The sequence below is a fragment of the Malaya genurostris genome, chromosome 3 (genome assembly GCF_030247185.1).
Source record: "Malaya genurostris strain Urasoe2022 chromosome 3, Malgen_1.1, whole genome shotgun sequence".
Taxonomy (NCBI): domain Eukaryota; kingdom Metazoa; phylum Arthropoda; class Insecta; order Diptera; family Culicidae; genus Malaya; species Malaya genurostris.
The window spans coordinates 289,075,630-289,096,136 of NC_080572.1; the positions used below are offsets into that span (position 1 = coordinate 289,075,630).

A 20,507-nucleotide genomic window follows, 5' to 3' on the forward strand; every position below is an offset into this window, starting at 1 on the left:
AAATTTGTGGCGTAATCTTTCCTTCGTAGAGGTATCTTTGTGTCTCAAGTATGGAGTATATTCTGTTCTCGTCGAGTCGAGCTAGCGCCTCTACTGGCCCATGTCGGTACCTCTGGTTTCGTAGGGTAGCATTATGCAGGCAACACTGGCGCAAACGGCAAAGAATCCGTACACCGACACGGCACTCCAAATGGACGCTTGGAATAGTACTTGTGCGATGTAAGGAGTTGCCATTGCTCCTAGCCGTGCCAGGGCAGAACAACCTCCCACTCCGACGGCACGCAGTGCGGTAGGATACACTTCCGGGGTGTAAACGTACGCTGCCTGAAACAGACCCGCAATAATGCCTCGTGCCATGAACAGGATTATGGTGAGGAAGACACGACTGAAAGCGGAATCGTTTTAGTGTTAAATCCGTGCAAACATATTTAGAAATATACTCACACATCGGTGACGGTGATCATCAAAACGCATCCCGCATACAGCAGAAACTGCAGGGCCATCGTCTTTTTCCGACCGAACCGTTCAATCACGTAAATGGTAGCGAATATTCCGGGAAATTCGGCCAGCGTCGTCCACAGTAAATCCATGTAGTCCGTGGTGGCCAATGGATGACAGTCGTTTTCTGTTTCCGGCAACACTGTTTTATTCTTTCCCCCGAACAACTCGGTGGACATCAGCACCAGTCCGTAGTAGCAAAATGCACAGGACATCCAGATAAACCACAGTAACAACGTTGTTCTTCTAAGCGAGCTTCCAAGCAGTGCTTTGACGCTACCACGGGAACCACTGGGGCCTTCAACCACGAGACGACCCAACAGCATCGGTCGTTTGTTATCCTTAGCAATCTGAAAGCAAATTTCGGTATTACTAGTAGTAGAACCCTTTAAGTATAAACATGAATCCCGCTACCTGTTCCAGGGTAGTCAACGCTTTATCACTTTGTCCACTAGTGACGTGGTAGCGTGCCGATTCCGGAAGCCACTGTAAAATAGAAAATTAGGTTCTATCCAAAAACCAGCCTAGATCGAATCACTAACTTACCGGAGTGATGACGGCAAACGCAAACAGGGGGGCAGCCGAGAGACCCAACAACCAACGCCAGCCAAGATTGGGACCGACGGCTAGGGCAAGCGCAACTTCAAAGCAGGCACCCAGTGCCCAGAAACACTGGAAAACAACCGGAAAATAGGAAGTTATTATTTATTTATTTATTTCAATTTGAAGTACACTTTATCAAGGACTCACATCCAGTAGTACCACGCATTTGGCCCGTTGTTTCGTTGGCAGAAATTCAGCATACAGAGTCACGCTGGAATTGGAAACATTGTAAAGCGATTGAATTTACGTATCAGGAATGTTAAAAAAAACTCGGATATTCAAAAACACTTCTGATATGTTTTTGATTCAATTAGATGCATTTAAAACAATTACCGTGCGATCTGATATCTCTGTTCGATGCTAAATAGGTGCATTCGGTTGCGGTGAATTAGGCGCTAAAGCAACCCAGTGCTGATCTACCAGGTACCAGAATTTGTACGCTGCGTAGGATCGAAAGAGACGACATATATCGCGAGGTGCTAGTGTAGCATCACATTTGATCGCCACCAAGAGCAAAAGCACTGTACCTGGGGTCAGGTACAGGCAGCACACCAAGTTCAGTGGTGTCCACAACGACGGCAGAGCAACTGAGATAGCAGAAAACGACAGAAGACTGCCAATTGGAAATCGTTGGATGAGCTTCACGTCGTTCTTTACGATAAAGGAACAGAGACATCAGCTACAAGGTAGATTTAATTTAATAATTTTTTTTATTTCTCCTATACCTGAAATTTTACCAAACATAAGTTTTCATTTTGGTATTATTAATTTACAAAAAAAAATTAATGTAATGGATGATCTCATGGAAGATCATCCGAATCCGATTCCGGTTGTGACTGAAGCAAGTCTGACAGCCGATGATTAACTTAAAAATGGAGTTGGTCGTTTTAAAAACTCCATGCTTGAGGGAGTTAAGATACTCGAGTGCAAGCAATTGTACTCAGGATCTATTGTCGATGGAAAAAAAGAGGAGGAACTCCTCAAAATTTTGAAAAATTCTTGACTTTAGAAACCAAGTACAAGAGCATACTTCGGGCCAAGAAATGTAGCTATTGGAGACATTTTGTCGAAGGTTTGTCAAGAGAAACCTCAATGAGCACTTTGGAACACGGCCAGACGAATGAGGAATCGTAACGTGGGCAATGAGAGTGATGAATACTCGAACCGATGGATATTTGACTTTGCTAGGAAAGTTTGCCCAGATTCTGTGCGTACGCAGAGCATTATACGGGAATCTCCTCCAAATAATGGTTTTATTAATAACCCATTTTCAATGATGGAATTTTCTATAGCACTCTTGTCTTGTAACAATAACGCTCCAGGGTTGGACAGAATTAAATTCAACTTGGTGAAGAATCTGCCCAACCTCGCAAAAAGACGTTTGTTGGAATTGTTGAACAAGTTTCTTGAGCAAAATATTGTCCCACCTCACTGAAGGCAAGTGAAAGTTATCGCCATTCTAAAGTCGGGAAAACCAGCTTCCAATCACAACTCATATAGACCCATTGCAATGTTGTCCTGCAAATTATTCTACGCCGTCTCGACACTTGGGTCGAGACGAACGGTTTGTTGTCAGATACTCAGTTTGGCTTCCGTAGAAATAAAGAGACGAATGATTGCCTTGCATTACTTTCGTCTGACATCCAAATTGCCTTCGCTCAAAAGCAACAAATAGCCTCTGTATTTTTTGAGATTAAAGGAGCTTTTCATTCAGTTTCCATTGATGTTCTTTCAGACAAGCTCCACCAACATGGACTCCCAGCGGTTATAAATAATTATTTGTACAACCTTTTGTCAGAGAAACGCATGCATTTTTCATATGGCGATTGGGCAACATTCAGAATTAGCTACATGGGTCTACCGCAAGGCTCATGCCTCAGTCCGCTCCTTTATAATGTTTACGTGAATGACATTGATAGCTGTATAGTATCCCCATGTACACTACGACAATTGGCAAATGATGGCGTGGTTTCACTTACTGGACTCAAAGCTATTGATCTGCAAAAACCATTGCAAGATACCTTAGATAACTTGTCCGTTTGGGCTGTTCATCTGGGTATCGAATTCTCTGCGGAGAAAACAGAGCTGGTCGTCTTTTCAAGAAAGCATGATCCCGCGCAGCTTCAGCTCTATATGATGGAAAGAATGATCCAACCTGCATCTGTTTAGATAGCAGAGTTAGCAGCAGTTCATTATAGTTTTGAGTATAATCGTCACATTATCTCCAAACCATTATTTTCTCTTCACAGATAGTCTAAGTGCAATTGAAGCCATTCGCTCAAACATGACTGGCAAGACTGAACCGTTTTTACTGGGCAAAATAAAACAGTGCCTAAACGACATATTGAACAATAATTATCTAATCACTATAGTCTGGGTCCCGGCTCATTGCTTCATTCCTGGCAATGAAAGAGCCGATATTTTAGCCAAACGTGGTGCTATTGAGGGTGAAATTTATGAGAGACCGATTGCTTTCAACGAATTCTAAAGCGCGACTCGCTAAAGAACACTTGCCAGCTGGCAAGCTTCTTGGGATAAAGATGATCTGGGTCGGTGGATGCACTCAGTTGTTCCTAAAATATCGACAAAGGCATGGTTAAGGGAACTGGATGTGAGTAGGAATTTCATTCGTGTGATGTCCAGACTCATGTCCAATCACTACACGTTAGATACACATCTCCTTCGAATTAGACTTTCCGAGACTAATCATTGTGCTTGTGGCGAAGGTTATCGCGATGTTGACCATGTCGTTTGGACATGCGTGGAGTATCGTAATGTCAGATCTCAACTAATAAATTCCTTGCTTACTCAAGGTATACTATCCAATGTCCCAGTTCGCGACATTCTTGCTTGTCGTGACCTTCCTTACATGAAACTTCTTTATCATTTCATTAAATCCATTGGAATTCCAATTTAAATTTTATTTTATGCTAGACTGTTTTCTCTTCCATGAGTTCAACCAATAGCCAGCTTTGTTATATGAATAAAAGTGATGAACTGATACAAACAAACCTAAACAGTTATAAGATCATGTACAAAATAAATGTATTTTATTTAATGTAATTTAAAATAGTAACTCGCTTGATAAAAACAGTGTTTAGATTAACTAACGAATACCAATAAACTAATATGATATTCGAAATGTATTATGTTTAAAGTACTATGTATTGTGGATGCCACGGCGAAGAAAAGATTATGTATATTGCCTATGAAATAAACGTGTTTATGAAAAAAAACTCGTTTTCATTGGCAGATCAAGCTTAATTTTCCCGTATATCTTTTGAAATTATTTTAAAAAAGTTGTGTTTCATTCAAATTAACAATAGCAATACTATCTGGAACGACTTTGGAATTTTTGCCCCTCCCATGTTTCCCAAAAAATTATGAAAACTGATTATCACCAAAACAGGTATATTTTATACCCACATGCACTTGCTGTATCTTTTAGTATTTAGAATAATTTGATTGGCTTTGTGCACTTTTCGCATAAGGTCTCAAGACCTTTCCCGGTGGTAATAGCTTTCCCCCGAGAACTAGACATATCGCTCAAAACTCATTTATCGCAAACAAAAAATCTCCGCAGATATATGGGCCGAATTGTCGCTTGTTCATTACAGTTCTTACTTATTCTGGCAATTAGTGCTATTATCTAATAGTACTTACGATTGTGGAACACATCCAATAGCAAATCCTACTAGGCCTCGTAATAGCAGAAGCCATCCAAAGCTGGGTGCAACTGAGCTCAATAGCCCATACAGAAACAATAGAACCCCGCAAAGCGTAAGAGCCTACAAAAAAAAAAAAAAGGAAACTCAGTACAAAATTTCAATTTAAAAAAAAAGTAATCCTTTCCACTCACCGGCTTCCGCCCGTACCGATCGCTCAAATGGCCCCAAAAGGTAGAACTCAGCATCATACCGAGAAACACAACCGTCGTCACCAGTGCCTGCTGATATCGCGTAATACCCCAGTCACAGTGCAGCGCCGGACCCAGCACACTTAGAATGGTCATCTCCATCGAATCGGCCATCCAGCAAAGGCCCACACAAAGTGACAGCTTAACCTGGAACCAACCGAAACCGAGTGCATTGACGGCCTGCGTTACGGTGAAGGTATCATCCGGTACGACGCTAACCGAGGCCAGTTCAAATTCCGGCGGTGCACCACTGTTTATTGGACTGGACCGGTCGGGTTCACCGTTGGTCACTCCTGCCGCTGCGGTGACACCATTCCGGGGTACATTGGAACCGTCCATCTCCTCGTAACCCCGGGCAGCACCCGTTCGTCTTGGTTTGATCATTTTCTAGTAACGGAAATTTTCCTCTTCAGTATCACTCACTTGTTTCCACTGTTTTGTCTAGTGTAGCAGCTGTTGCTGGTGGAAGGAAAGGAAAATCGAGGTTACCTGCTTGTACCACTGTTGAGCTTTTCATTCCTTCAATCGTGTTTCAGTTTATGTATTATTCTAGTGAGTTAGTGTGAGGTTGCGTTTTCTTTGCGCCACTTTTTTTACCATTCCGTTCGGGAGGTCACGCCTACCAGCCCCGCACTAGCCGGATGATGACACAATTTTGATGTACACACAAATTTACAAGTTCACAGTTACCGAATTGATTTGAGACGTTTTAGCGGTGCTCATTAGCGTGATGAGTTTTCGGGCCGCAAAAACCGAGTGAAGAAAGAAGCTTTGGCTGGTAAATAATAATTATAATACAAATTCAGTTCGAGCTTCATATATGCGTCTATTGCAGATACAAACGCAAAACAACTGAGAAATTAGAAGATGTTATAATTGTTCGTTTGCGAAAGTTCGGACTAGCTTCCGGAGGTGAGCAGCAAAACAGGACGCTGAAACAGAATCTAGTGAGCTAAAAGCTCGCCTGAAAGTTGTACAAAAACACGAAAGATGGATCCTTTTGGTCGTTGGAATCGATTTCCTTCTATTCCGAGTTACTTTTATTACTGATATCTATTTGTACTTTTGAATAAACGGAAATATCGTACCCTCCTTTCCTTGGTTCCATTTTTTAATTAGCAGGTAGCTACCGGTAATCCAGTTATGCGACAATGTGCCAATCGACCTTGTTAGGAGAATCAAAAGGATGGCATCATTATGGCGTGCTGCGATTGGTTCGTGCAAACATAGGTCAATCCAAATCGATTTTTCAATGATTTACTATTGAAATACTGAAACTACGTTGTAATACCTGTTTAAGTTAAATCTTTCCGAATCGATTGGTAATTAAATTATATAAATTTATATACGGTGGCACTCGAAACTCGTAACTCTAGAAGCGATCCTCCAATCTGGATTAAAATTTACAGTGAATGATAAGGTAAAGTACCCTTTTATCTGTCGAGTTTGAGCTCGTAAGCATCGGCCTTTGAGAAGTTGGTGTAATTTTTCCGTTAACAAGAAAAGCAGCTGTAGAAAAATTCGAGCAAAAAATATCCGATGCTTCAGGATCTCCTACGTGTGTAGTTTTATGTCGATGAAACACTTAATCATGTTTGAAATTGTGTTTCTAGACAATCTTTCAAATTTGATAGACAAGTAGATTAAATCGATTATTTGCTTAAATTTGAGTAAGAACTAACCACATTAAGGTAAATAATAAAACCTAAGACCTGACCTGGAGGCAGAAAGTTATAGGTGTTACGAAGCGTTACATGCGTTACTTTTTTTGTAAGTTATAGTCGTTACGAAGCGTTAAAAGTTATAGACGTTACGAAACGTTACATGCGTTACATTTTTGTAAGCTTTAAACTTTACGAAGCGTTACATGCGTAATTTTTTAGTAAGTTATAGTCGTTACGAAGCGTTACATGCGTTACTTGTTTATAAGTTACAGGCGTTACGAAACGTTATAAGTTATAGAAGTTACGAAACGTTACATGCGTTACTTTTTTGTAAGTCACAGGCGTTACGAAGCGCTACATGCGATACTTTTTTGTGAATCATAAGCGTTACGAGGCGTTACTTTTTTGTAAGTTAAAGTTGTTACGAAGACTTTTGTAAGTTTTGTGCGTTTTGAAACGTTATGTGTTACTTTTTGTAAGTTATAGTTGGTAAAAAGCGTTACAAGGGTTACTTTTTAGTAAGTTATAGACGTTACGAAACGTTACATGCCTTACTTTTTGTAAGCTGAAGGCGTTATGAAGCGTTACTTTTTTGTAAGTTATAGACGTAACGAAGCGTTACATACGTTAGTTTTTTATAAGTTACATACGCTACTTTTTTGTAAGTTATAGGTGTTATGAAGCGTTACTTTTTTGTAAATAAGAGACATACGTTACTTTTTTTGTAAGTAATAGGCGTTACCAAGCGCTATTTTTAGTAAGTTATAGGTGTTACGAAGCGTTACACTCATTACTGTTTTGTAAGTTACAAGCATTACGAAGCGTTACATGCGTTACTCTTTTGATAGTTATAAGCTTTACGAAGCATTACTTACGCTACTTTTTATAAATTTTGAGCGTGACATGCGTTACTTTTTTGTGAGCTATTATCGTTACGAAGCGTTACATGCATCACTTTTTTGTAAGTTAAAGGCGTTACGAAGCGTTTTATGTGCTACTTTTATGTATGTTACAGACGTTACGGAGCGTTACATGCGTTATAATTTATTAAGTTATAAGCGTTACGAAGCGTTACATGCGTTACTTTTGTGTAAGTTATAGGCGTTACGAAGCGTTACTTTTCAGTAATTTACATGCGTTACTTTTTATAAGTTTTGAGCATTATGAAGCGTCACTTGTGTTACTTTTTTTAGCGCTATAAGCGTTACGAACTGTTACATGCGTTAATTTTTTGTAGATTATAGGCGTTAGAAAGCATTACATAATTTACTTTTTTGTGATTTAAAGGCCTTCCGAAACGTTACATCCGTTACTCTTTTGTAAGTTTTGTGTGTTACAAAGCGTTACATGCGTTACTGTTTTGTAAGTGATAGGTGTTACGAAGCGTTATTTTTTTGTAAGTTATAGATGTTACGAAGCGTTACTTTTTTGTAAGTTAAAGTTGTTACGAAGCGTTACATGCGTTATTTTTTTGTGATTCAAAGGCGTTACATCCGTTACTCTTTTATAAGTTTTGTGCGTTACGAAACGTTATATGTGTTACTTTTTGTAGGTTATAGTTGTTGAAAAGCGTTACAAGGGTTACTTTTTTGTAAATTGAAGGCGTTACGAAACGTTACATGCGCTACATTTTTGTAAGTTGAAGGCGTTATGAAGCGCTACATGTGTTATATTTTAGTAAGTAACAAGTGTTACGCATACGTTACTTTTTTGTGAATCAGGCATTACGAAGCGTCACATCCGTTACTTTTTCGTAATGTAAAGGTGTTACGAAGCGTTATATGTGTTACTTTTTTGTAAATTATAGGTGTTACGAGGCGTTATTTTTTAGTAATTTACATGCGTTACTTTTTTTAAATTTTGAGCATTACGAAGAGCTACATGCGTTACTTTTTTGTAGGTTATAGGCGTTAGCAAGCATTACATAAGTTATTTTTTAGCAAGTTATAGGTGTTACGAAGCATTACATACTTTACTCTTTTTATAAGTTAAAGATTTAACAAATCGTTACATGTTTTACATTGTTGAAAGGTGCAGGCGTTACATCCGTTGTAAGTTTTGTGCCTTCAGAAGCGTTATATGTGTTACTTTTTGTAAGTTATAGTTGTTAAAATGCGTTACAAAAGTTTTGGCATCCCAATTTTAACATGTTGAAGAGTCACTTATTTGTAAAATTCTACTGGAAATGTCAAAATTATTATATGATTAGAAATGATCCTACAACGACATGGAATACACTGATCAAAATTTGCACGATGACATATCCTATCGAAACGAAAACTTGTAGATAATTTTGAAGGAGAATGAGCACAAATATTATTCAGGTGATTTGATTGTTCTATTCTATCCATGAAGGAATCATTAAAACTTTTTTTGATATGAAAGTTTTCAGTAAATTGAAATGTTGTTTCACATGATTCAACAATTTCATCATTTAAATGGTTCTGGCTCGTCCCGAAATCAGAAGCAGAAACGAAAAAAAAGTTTGAGAAATATTATGAGGCTGTTGATTCTGCAGATTACACCGTGAGATAGAGGTTTTTAGAGTTACGTGATGGTCAAAACTCCACTACCGATAAAGCACGGAGCGGCAGCTCCTACGGAGCAGAACAGAGTCAAAACCACATAAAGTGAAGGATAAAACCGAGGTAAAATAAATGACAATAATAATAATACATAAAATTGTACTGGACGACCGGAAAGAGAAATTGTGCGAGTCTGCCTTAGTTGGGCAAGATTCTGCAGATGAGAAAGATATCCTGCCGCTGGATCCCACACATACTTTTTCGGGGATAGAAAGACGAACGCAAGCGCACTTCGAGCACATGTTTGGCTGGATCCATTATTATACGCTAGCGAACACAATGAACAGCACTGAAGTCAGCACGAGTGTTTCGAAGCGACACGAGTGATTCGAAGGGCGTCACAATGTCGGTTCTCTGGGATCGACATGGTATATTTTTGGAGGACTACCTCAAATAAAAAAAAAGAAGCCAGTATTAGCGTGCATTAATGAAGCGATTGAAGACCGAAACATGAGCATCGCTACCATGGTTAAAATCAACAATTTAGGTTTCAATTACTTGAGCATCACCGTCGTTCACCTGATTTAGCTTCCTTGTACTATTATCTGTGGTCAAACGTTTATTTATCTCTGAGAAATTTATATGAGTTTCGTTTTGGAACTTCAGACCACTACTTCCGGAACCTGAATCCGAAACCAATATAGCCAAAGTAAATTTGTATGACCATCTACTAATATGATCTATAAATTTAGAAGACATTTTCCGTTCTCTACGAATCGGCTGTGCTACTGCGCAGTGAATTTTCGTTAATTAAAATAGGAATGTAAATGATCTCAGAATATATTGCATCATCACAAGTCTTGTGGATTGTTGTGCTATATAAATATTTAGAAGGTCTTACAGGTAGTGTTACAGAAATAACATGACAGTACGCGTAAAGAAATGTAGTTTTCAACTAGCAATAATCGCACCTCGGTTGTACCTCATTGGTTACGATATCGCCGCTGCGCAAAGCTAAAAAGAAATGTAATACAATAACCATAGGAAGTTCAAAATGTCTGTCAAAAACATCGGTAAAAGCACACCGAGAATTAGATACATAAGTAATCTTCAGTAACATGATTATTTTATCTGAGGGCCCCTCCTGAAACGAAATCCTGGGAACAGGCCTGGTCAACTGACTGTTTTATATGGCTCAGGAAATATAATCGTATAAGTGACGTATCTGACAAGTGGCAATTTTGTTTCGTACAATTTTATTTTTCGAAAATTCAAACTTAGAACTTGATCTAATAGTAGCTTTCAAGCTGTTTGTGAAATTCGGTCCATCGAGAAAAGTGTGTTTTGTTGGTTACGTCACTTTTACCATTATATCTCCGGAACTAGAAGTGACAGCCATTTGATCTTCGCACCCAAATGTAGATTTCTAATCGGTTTAGTCATCTCTGAGGAAAATCTTTGAAAGGTGCTCAAATACAGAATACACAAACAGACATCTTCCGATCTCCTTTCAATCTTTGGCAAACAGACATTGTTGGAACACAGAGAGACAGTGTTCTCCATAGACGCTATCTTTGAAAAAAAAAATCATGATTTCAAAAAAATTTCTGGAATAGCTAGTGATTATTTTTTTAAGATTGTAAATTGCCGATTTAAAAGGTATAATTTATTTTCTGAACGGTTTATTTTTCCCTCGCTTCGCATTTTTCTAATAATTGGATTGTACTGAACCTCCACTTCTATGGTTGTTCTTAGTTTGGAAAAAAAACAGATCCGCAATCATTTTCCAAACCATTAATCTTAGCTTACTTCATCGAGAATAAATGATCGATCGCACAGTAGGCCACGATAAACAAAAAACACTTTTTCACCAGTTTGGTCCCACAGTTCTGTACGATCGCGTATGAGCGTTGTTTTGTTTTCTGTAAAAATATGCGACCGTCTAACCGCCTCTCGCTCGGCTCCCGGCACCAGTCGAGCATATCTGCATAGGCGCATAATGTGCATTTAATGTGACTCACACTTTTGTTTTTTTTTTCGTAATTGGAAATCTTCCTAGTTTCTCTAGCTTCGAATGAAGAAGAAACAAAAAAAAAACTGCACAACAGTACCCCACACCTCCTCATCCACGTACCACACAACGTTTGCTTCCTCCGTTGACGTCGCACATATCTGGAACTGAAACTCGATGCACCACCGACAACTTTGTTCGCTTTCAAGGGATGTTTGGGCTGAATATATTAGCACTAATTAGAACAACTCCGTCAGTAAAACGCAGGCCAAACACAGTCAGTCGAAATTCGACCCGCAATTGAGCGATCGTGTACAGTTAGAGTAGAAAGTACGGTCAAGATGTCTACCACCCATCGGAACCCGAGCTGAAACCACTCGCGATCGCGCAAAATGTCTCCGCGTGGCACTTGGTTATTCGCGAAACTAACTCACTTTTTGCTTTGAATCCTTTTACCGTCGACTGCCTAATTCAATTAGCACCGAACCGAGGATCGCAGAACAATCACTACCTGATAGATCTGGTGCTGGTTGAGGTGCTGGTGGCGGTGGTGACGATGAGGAAGGGAAGCGATAATCCACATCTCTTCATTCACCCGCAGCGTAACCAACAGCGTTCGGAAGTAAGTACTCGCCAGTGACGGTGTTGAAATAAGACTGGCTCAGCTCGATCCCAACACACCTGGAACACTGGAAATTACGAAAGGTGTGGAACACGTCAAGACGAAACAATAAATGTCTTAAGAAACAGGTAGCGGAAAACATCGCACAACAAGGTACATATGCAGCTCGTCACAGGGTGGTTCCGTGGCACGATCAAGTGATCGCTTGGGCAAGGTAACATCGAACGGTTGCATTGGCGGGCATACACGTTATCAGTTGTATTAGACACGGCGAAGGTTGATCATTTATTCGCCAATCATTTCTTGTTTTAGTAGAATTCTTTTCACAGTGGGTTGACTTCGGAGAACATTAGGGAATCATTCTCTTACTAAATTGAGTTCTACAATCCATGCGAAAATCTTTTGATGTTTTCTATTCAATAAACATACCAACAGGCCCGTACCCAGGATTTCGTTTCGGGAGCGGCCCATAAATAAAAAATAACGCATCTAACTGGTAATTCTTTATGTGTCTACTTCTGGTTTTGGAAAAACTGAGTGAAGAATATTAAAACCTTCACACCCTTGTAGTGTTCTTATTAGTGACGATGTAAAACGGGGCAAATATGTTCAGTAATCTCTTCTAGTTTTCAAAATTTGTTTATTATTTGTTGGTCGAACCGATTTTAACAAATTTATATTCAAATCAAGTGCCTTATAATCCTACATGGTCCATGGATAAACGTTTACTAAAGGCGTTCGAGCAAAAGAAAAAGGTTTCAGTTCGGGATGTGGCCAAAAAAAGTGGGCACTTCGAAGTCAAATGTTCTTCGTGCTAAAGAACGTTTGAATCTTCGAACCTATAAGAAGCAGAAACAACCAAAACGTAGTCCGAAATAAGAAGCATCGATCAGGCCGAGGGTTCGAAAGCTGTACAATACGATTCTTGCTGGAAATTTGAACTGCATAATCATGGACGACGAAACCTACGTGAAACTCGATTACAAATCCTTGCCGGGACCACAATATTATACGGTGCGAGAAGGGCAAGTGTTAAACCAGTCAGGGACATCGATTGAAGTCGAAAAAATTGGTCAGAAAGCTATGGTCTGGCAAGCAATTTGTAGCTGCGGTAAGATTTCGAAACCCTCCATCACCACTGCTTCAATGAACAGCGAAATATACATCAAGGAATGTTTACAAAAACGACTTCTACCCATGATTCGAAGCCACAAGGATCCTGTTGTCTTCTGGCCAGATCTTGCTTCTTGCCACTACTCGAAATCAACGGTAGAATGGTCTACTACCAAAAATGTCACTTTCGTTCCAAAAGACATGAATCCACCAAATTGCCCACAAATTCGACCAATTGAGGAATTTTGGACATTAACGAAGGCACATCTTAGGAAACATGTCTCGGCAGCCGAAACCATTCAACAGTTCAAAAAGGTTGGAAAAAAGTGTCAAAACTTGTCGCCAAGAAGTCTGTACGGAATTTACTATGGCTAAGTAGCAAATGTTGAGAATAATATTCTGTTGTTGTAGTCTAATATTATCAGTATATCGAATAAAATCTAACTCTAATCTAATGAATATCTAACACTTGTGAATTATTTACAGCCAAGGATGGCTTTTATCGTATCAAAGAACGTTCACTCCCAACTCTTCAACGATTGAATCAGTGCCATCAAAGAGAGACCGATATCATCGCAACAATGAAAACCTGACATGGCTCATTTAACATAGAATCGACACCAGTGCGAGAGCGTATTTCTCTCGATGACATTTCTGAGAATCAAAGGTTAGCACGCTGCTGTGGGGATCTTCTCTGAAGCAACAAACGGTCGCTTATTCTCGTTTCGCGATCCGATTCTATACAGGCAGTTGATAATTGCGATAGAATCATTTTACTATTGCCGCTTATTCTAACTATGTGCATATAATCTTTGCATAATTTGTGTCTATGAAAATGTCTGTGAATGCTCCACACAAAGGTTTTGAAATATTGCAACCTAGTATGAGAATCATCAAGTTGAATCATCGACTCGATTTTCTGCGATAATTGTCAACTTGCGATTCTCTCTTGGGAAATTCCACACAGCAACGATCATTATCAAACTGTAATTTTTTTAAGGGCTGTGAAATACTCAGAGTATGAAGTGGAGCGAAGGAATGTAGAAAAATTCTCTCGCGGTTCATGCATTGAGAGACTCGAGTTCTTGTAGCATCTTCTACCGGATTGAAAATGTTGTTTACAATATAGATAGCAATATAGCATCTTCTGTCAAATTTTCGGCAATCACCAACACTGTTTACAGCGAGATTAAAGTGCGCAGATTAGTTTGTAAATCAGCAGATTTCTAAAATAAGCTGCAAACTTGTGTTAGTTGCAAAGTTTTTCGTAGACTTTCGTAAACATTTTAATTAATTTACGCCTAATCAATACCGTGCATAATTTTTAATGGAAAAAATAGTCCGAAGACTTGTTTTTTCGAGTTTACAGACTGTCAACCCTTTATAAATATATTTGAAATTTTTACCTAGCATCTCCACTCCCAATGACGAATTTAAATTTTAAATACTCATCACCTTGTATATCAAACAGGGTGATGAATATTAAAAATTTAATCTCGTCATTGGGAGTGGCGATGCAACAACAGAAAAATCTTCTCGGTAGCGGTCAAAAACTCCAAAACAGGATTCACATAAATTTCTCAGAGTTGACTAGGACGATTTGCACGAATGTGAGAATGGATTCAAATGAAATATTTTATGGTTTCATTTGAATCCATTCTCACCGGTTTCGGAGCAGGTTCCAGAAGTACCGGGCAGAACTCCAAAATGAAGCTCACACTATTCTCTTGTGTACCGGCACATTGTCTCGAAAAACCGATTTTTCCGATTTTCAATCGCTTCAATAATGCACACTTACACTTGCTGTCGATGGTGTTTTTCTTTTTTCGAGATAGTCCACGAAAATTATACTCCGACAAACCCAAAGAACCGTCTTCATAACTATTCCACCCAATTTCATTCCAACACCAATTTGCATCAGCATAGGCGAACATGCTGCCAAAGTGTGCTTGCGTTCCTCTTTTTAATCCTGAGTAAGCAAGTACGGCATCCAGCGGCAGGACATCTCTTTCATTCGCGGAATCTTGCTAAAACTATGCTATGTTTGCTCAGTCCTTGCACTGCTGGTCATCCAGTACCATTTCCTTTAATTTTGACATTGATTTTTGTAATCATAATGGAAGGAAAACTTTTAAAAACGAAAACTTTTTTGCCTTTCATGTATAGAAAGGATATGTAATCACTTTGAAAACCGACTTTTGAGCTGAGACCTGGAAGGCTGAAATCCACATTCAAATCAAATAAGTTCCTCGAGATAGACCAAACTTAAACTTTAAATCAAACTTAAATTTATTTGGAAGGTCTTGTGGTCAGGTATAACATTCCAGAATTTTATCAGGCCCGACTTCCGGTTCCGAAATTACAGGGCCTTTTAGTGTTCAAATGTGAAAATCTCTGCACTAACCGATGTTCAAAAACTTAATATCAAATGAAAGGGCTTAAGACCCAATAGAACAATCCGGAATTTCATTTAAATTCGGGTCTGAAGTTACAGGGCGTTAAGCACAAAAATTCAATTACAAAAAAGAAACGAGTTATTTAAAACTGGTTGGTAGAAACTTCTAATTAGCAGATCTTGTTAGTTGATGGCAATAAAACTTATTTCTGTACCCAATTCCGGAAATAGTGATTGAAAATCCCTAAATTGAAATTACTTAACTTCGAATTTTCGAAGACTGTTCGACCGGTGTTCACAAACTAAATTCAAATGAAGAATTTTATCATACCAGAGATTGCTATTAAAATTTGTATGGATCCGACTTCCGGTTTTGGAATTATAAAACTTTTCCAATATGTAGATCTTATTTGTTGATGGCCACACTAAGTGGTTTTTGCTATACCGGATCTCAGATTCCGGTTCCCGGAAGTTGTTGTCAAATGGATGTATAAATAGTACACGGAAAGACCGAAATCAGCATTTTGGTGAAAAAATTAGTTGATTTTCTGATTTTAGTTAGTTATTTTTTGAGACAACTAAAAAAATCTTACTTTAGCTAATTTAGATTTTTTATTTCAGATTCCCTTAATAATAATAAAATATTTGTTGAAATGGCTATTTTTTTAGTTGAATTCACCAACTCAACGTGCTGTCATTTCTTAGCTAAGGCACACTTGATTTCCATTCAACTAATTTTTTAGTTGAATTAGAGAAATAAAACCTTGTTTTCAACCAACATAAATGGTTGAAGTGGCTTCTGTAATTTGCAGCTATGTGGCGCACTGTCACCGAAAAAAACGTTAACACCGTAATGACTACTAGCCACTAGATGGCACACTACTACCGAAAAATATTTCAGTCGCGGTAGTCTTTTCTATATTGGCAGGTATAAATACGATGTTGTATTGGAGAAAAAGACATAAGCGAAACATAAACTGCTTTTTGAAAATTTTTCTTCAAAATCGCTGCTGTCTTCATTCGACTTCGCAAAATCGACTCTCTCACTGAAAACTTTGAGCACTCGGAAAACAAAAACCAAATACAAGTAGTACACCGGACGGCGTAGACCGGAAGGTAGGAAGATACAAAAAACATCATTTGACATATACAATTAGAGTGCAACATTCGAAACTCACTTCAAAAAACAGTAATACGAATCAGGCGTAGGGCTAATTTCGGTCGTTCCGTGAATGTGCTTTCGAAAAAAACGCTTTTCATGTTTATTGTCTATAAAATCGAAGGAAACGATTTATTTTTCTGTGGAGCGCGTAGAGTCCAACACATTCGAAAAATCATATTTTACTAAGTATTTTGTTATGATAAAACATTTCAAATATGTTTTGTCAAGATTGAAGGTCAGTCGAAGCAGAACTCTTGGGCCTGTGCACCGAGCTCTTGCCTCTTCGCAGCTTGAGATAAGCAAAGGTAAAGTCTCATAGCTTTCAGAGTTTCGTTCCGATAGACTTGAAAATTTGACAAAACATTCTCGAAATGCTTTACTACAGGGTGAGCCATTTAAAGAGAAAGCATTTGTTTCTGAACAAAATATATGAGAAAAGCACTTTCATTTCGATTATAATTCATTTTGGTTCAAGGAGATATGAGCAATTCCAGAAATGCTTAGCAGATCATCAGACTCGACCTTCTCCGATTTGGATGAAACTTTGCAGTATGGCAAGCCATAAGTTTTGAACCGATGGAGAAGTCAATCCGACTCACGACTGATTGTTAAAAAGGGCGTATGTATTTTTGCATATCACGAAAATTGCCTTTTTCAAATCGTTGTAACTCGGAAACCGTTAATGTACTAAATGACATACGTCCTTTTTAAAAATCAGCCGTGAGTCGGATTGACCTCTTGATCGGTTCAAAAATTATGATTTGCCATACTGAAGCCATGTGCAAAGTTTCATCCAAATCAGAGAAGGTCGATTCTGATTTTGTCACTTTTTCGTCTACTCATTCCTGGAATTGCTCCTAAGCTAAAATTACAACTCGGCCAACCTTCCCAATGAATGTTTTCTAGAACAATCACGATTAACAAAAATAAAAGTAGGATTATACTGGAAATCGAATATTAATTCATTCGCGTTATACGTATTGCTTTGCAAACACAGAAATTTACTCACCAGTGCCAAAAAAAGCAAAACAAAAAATGCTCCTGCACAATCGACAACACAAAAACACCTGAAATTACGTCGGTACGTACACAGAAAGAAATTATGAATTTTATAGCTGACATAATTCTACAAACGATACAATTCATAACTACTAATGTATGTATGTAAATCATGCTGTGACCAAAATTGATTAAAAATCCAATCACAAATCAGATGTTATGAAACTCATTAAAAATTAAAACCCTTTTTAGCTTGAATTTCATATACAAAATGCAACTGTGACAGTCTCCGGATTCTGGTTCCGGAAACAGTTATTCAAATTGTCCAATATGAAACTTTCATCGAAATCTCGTGAAATGTTTATGAGAAAGGCACTATTACACCACTAGGTGGAATAAAACAGTTTTTTCAATAACCAAACAACAGCCAAAACCTCGTAAATTTTAACAGAATTCGTTTTATTGTATCCTCTAATTTTTAATTTATGTCTTATACATTGTTCAGATACAACATGTTACCGAATATTTTGCGTTTTAAATTGAAAATGTTTGGTTTCATTTGATACGTCGGTCGTCGCCATAATTTTGCTAACAGTATCATGAAAAATGCAATAAATCCAAATGTTTGGTAAGATTCGACATAAATGTGTTTCTATTATTTTTATTTACCTTTTCATGATAAATATGTCTAGAATTCGTTCAAATTAAAAGAAAACTTTCCTAAATGTTTGAAAGCATGTCAATTTTATTCATATTCACGTCATCCAGTTATGTCTCTGACATTATCCATCCGTTTTTTTTTTCAAAGACAAGAAGTTTTCAAAATTTCCAGAAGTTTCTCCGTTAGGTTTCAACAACTATTATGTTTTGCATCTCTAGCATCTGAATACTTTTTAACCTACCAAGGGTTGGTCCAGCAAACCGTTTTGTTTGCTTTCAGAATCAAACCAGTTAGGAAGTCATATTCTTCAAGTGAAGAATGATATACTTCTGCTCTCATATTTTATCATGACAAGATTCTTAGTCAAGTCAATTGGAAAACTGACCAAATAACCGAGTTTTCTACTAAGGTTATTGAAATAATTTTTGGCAAGCTCTCACTGCTGTGAGGATCAGAGAATACTTACTAAGTGCAATACAATCAAATGGATATCGGACAAAAGAATAAACACAAATCTGAACACATGAATAATTTATCGACGACCGAATATTAAATATTTTATTTTGATATATTTCTATTTTGAACAGTGATCGAAACGTCGAGCAATAACAACAGTTCTTATTTAAGAGACCGCCAGAGCCGAATATTTGGTGTTATCATAATCAGAGCTGATATTTGAGCATAAAGAATATAATTGGCATTTGATGATACTATAGCCATATAGATCTCCAGTGAAGAAAAAGATCTCCATTCAATTTCACTGATTTTGAGTAGTATTTCGAGTGAAATTTCAGGATGTATTTATTTAAGAAAAGCTTTATTTCTAGAACCAGACACCAGAAACTTGCAAATGGTACTAGATTTAAGATTAATGATTCAATGATCATTGTATTGAGTCATTGAACATCTGGACTTGAAATAACTGATTTACCTCGGAACATTGTTTATGAAATAATAATATTATTAATAATATTTCTCAATCGGGCAGAATTGAAGGCAGTTGAGTAGATTGATGTTCTTTTCGAAGAAATACACCCCATGCGTTGTCTCGATACTGCTGTAGCCCTTCTGCGTTGTAGTGTCAGATTGCTAAATTAGACCAATACACGTCCATTGTGAGTTTAAATGTCAAGAAGAACACGCTTTCAAAAGCACTCTTGCTTGTACATTTATTAATTCATGGACTTGTTTGTCACGAAAACCTGCTGTTTTGTCCGCAGCTATAGATGCCATGCCAAATCACAAGTTTCTTGGGAATTTATTGGCTAGAAAGAATTTTAACTTGCTAGGGATAGCCCCTCGAATAAGAGTGTTATAAATAAATGAAATCGCAGATATGAAAAATTGCAAATAGCTTTCCTCTGACCCGGGTTTCGAATCCACAACTTGCCTAAAAGCATACTGTTGCTTTTTATCAACATGCCACTTTTAGTGAAATAAAACTTCAACGAATAAACTATTCTAACAATATTTATTACTTGGTACTGAAAAAAGCGATTGTATAGGAATATAAAGCAAATAGCAAGAGTTGTAGTCTTTTATTTATCATTTTTAGAAACTATTGCTTTAAAAAAAATGAAGACGACCTTAAATATTGGCCCCTTAGTGGTCATACCTTGTTTCATAAGGTAAATTTAAAACAGTTTTATTTTTCTAGAAAACAACCCGTTTTTTCAGTCTCATTCTCATCTAGTGGATTAGGACATCAATATATGGCTAAACCTGCCAAACCTTGACCGCGATTGCAAATAGCAAACAAATATTGTTCATCTCCTGTTTTGCCTCTACTTGCGGTACCGAGGCTGCCCACCATGGATTGGCCAAATCAAGCCGAAATATTACACATCCAGTGCTAATTGCCAAACTTGAGCGACCGTCGAATGTTCGATGCTTCTTTTCTCCCACAAACGAAAAAAAAAATAAAATAAAACCCGCCATGGCTGATCTTTTCAAACGCCACTTTTTCTAACCGGCTAATTGATGAAGGTAGGTAAATAAAACTTTACTTCTTTGCGGTTGGCTTACATCGGCGGCAACGAACCAAATTTGTGAGAGCTTACCCAGACAATAACAGAAATCAAATAAAATATGTTGCAATAGAACGAGGGGTATGCTCTTAATTGTGGACTGTCGGTTGTTTTATTTCACATACTGACACATTTCACGAAATCCCACATCAATCACAGTCATTTTTTTGTTCAGAGTTGGAACACGAAGGCCTTGTCTCACCTTGTGCGGCTCATTTATTGCTTGCATTATGAAGGTCATCGCAGTCATGAACTTCGCCAAGATTCTTTTCACAGCTGTATTTAACGTAGGACTACTTCTTTGATTACAG

The 20,507-nt window shown here is 38.0% G+C and overlaps 1 protein-coding gene and 1 non-coding gene across 7 annotated transcripts; both read right to left on the reverse strand.

Moving 5' to 3' along the window:
- Positions 1–90: 90 nt before the first annotated feature.
- LOC131435530 (synaptic vesicle 2-related protein) lies at positions 91–11,862 on the reverse strand. 6 transcript variants are annotated; one of them, XM_058603526.1, is made up of 8 exons: positions 11,729–11,862; positions 4,961–5,476; positions 4,765–4,889; positions 1,249–1,312; positions 1,045–1,170; positions 913–984; positions 445–848; positions 91–385 (listed from the first exon to the last, which is right to left on the reverse strand). In XM_058603526.1, exons 2-8 carry the CDS (start codon positions 5,399–5,401, stop codon positions 91–93), a joined length of 1,527 nt encoding a protein of 508 aa, XP_058459509.1. In that variant the 5' UTR covers positions 5,402–5,476; positions 11,729–11,862. The 6 variants fall into 6 exon arrangements, with proteins under 6 accessions (XP_058459509.1, XP_058459510.1, XP_058459508.1 ...); XM_058603527.1 differs by having other exon boundaries at positions 4,961–5,470; positions 11,729–11,856; XM_058603525.1 differs by having other exon boundaries at positions 4,961–5,470; positions 11,652–11,856.
- LOC131439692 (U4 spliceosomal RNA) lies at positions 10,082–10,222 on the reverse strand. The gene has a single exon (XR_009231174.1). It is a non-coding gene; the product is annotated as a U4 spliceosomal RNA (small nuclear RNA).
- Positions 11,863–20,507: the final 8,645 nt, after the last annotated feature.

Coding starts and splice junctions, on each gene's coding strand:
- LOC131435530 (XM_058603526.1), bottom strand. CDS start 5,401: ATGATCAAACCAAGACGAACGGGTGCTGCCCGGGGTTACGAGGAGATG. Junction 1,313..4,764: donor ATTGGATGTGTTCCACAATC/GTAAGTACTATT, acceptor TTCCAATTCCAG/CGTGACTCTGTATGCTGAAT. Junction 985..1,044: donor CGTTTGCCGTCATCACTCCG/GTAAGTTAGTGA, acceptor TCTATTTTACAG/TGGCTTCCGGAATCGGCACG.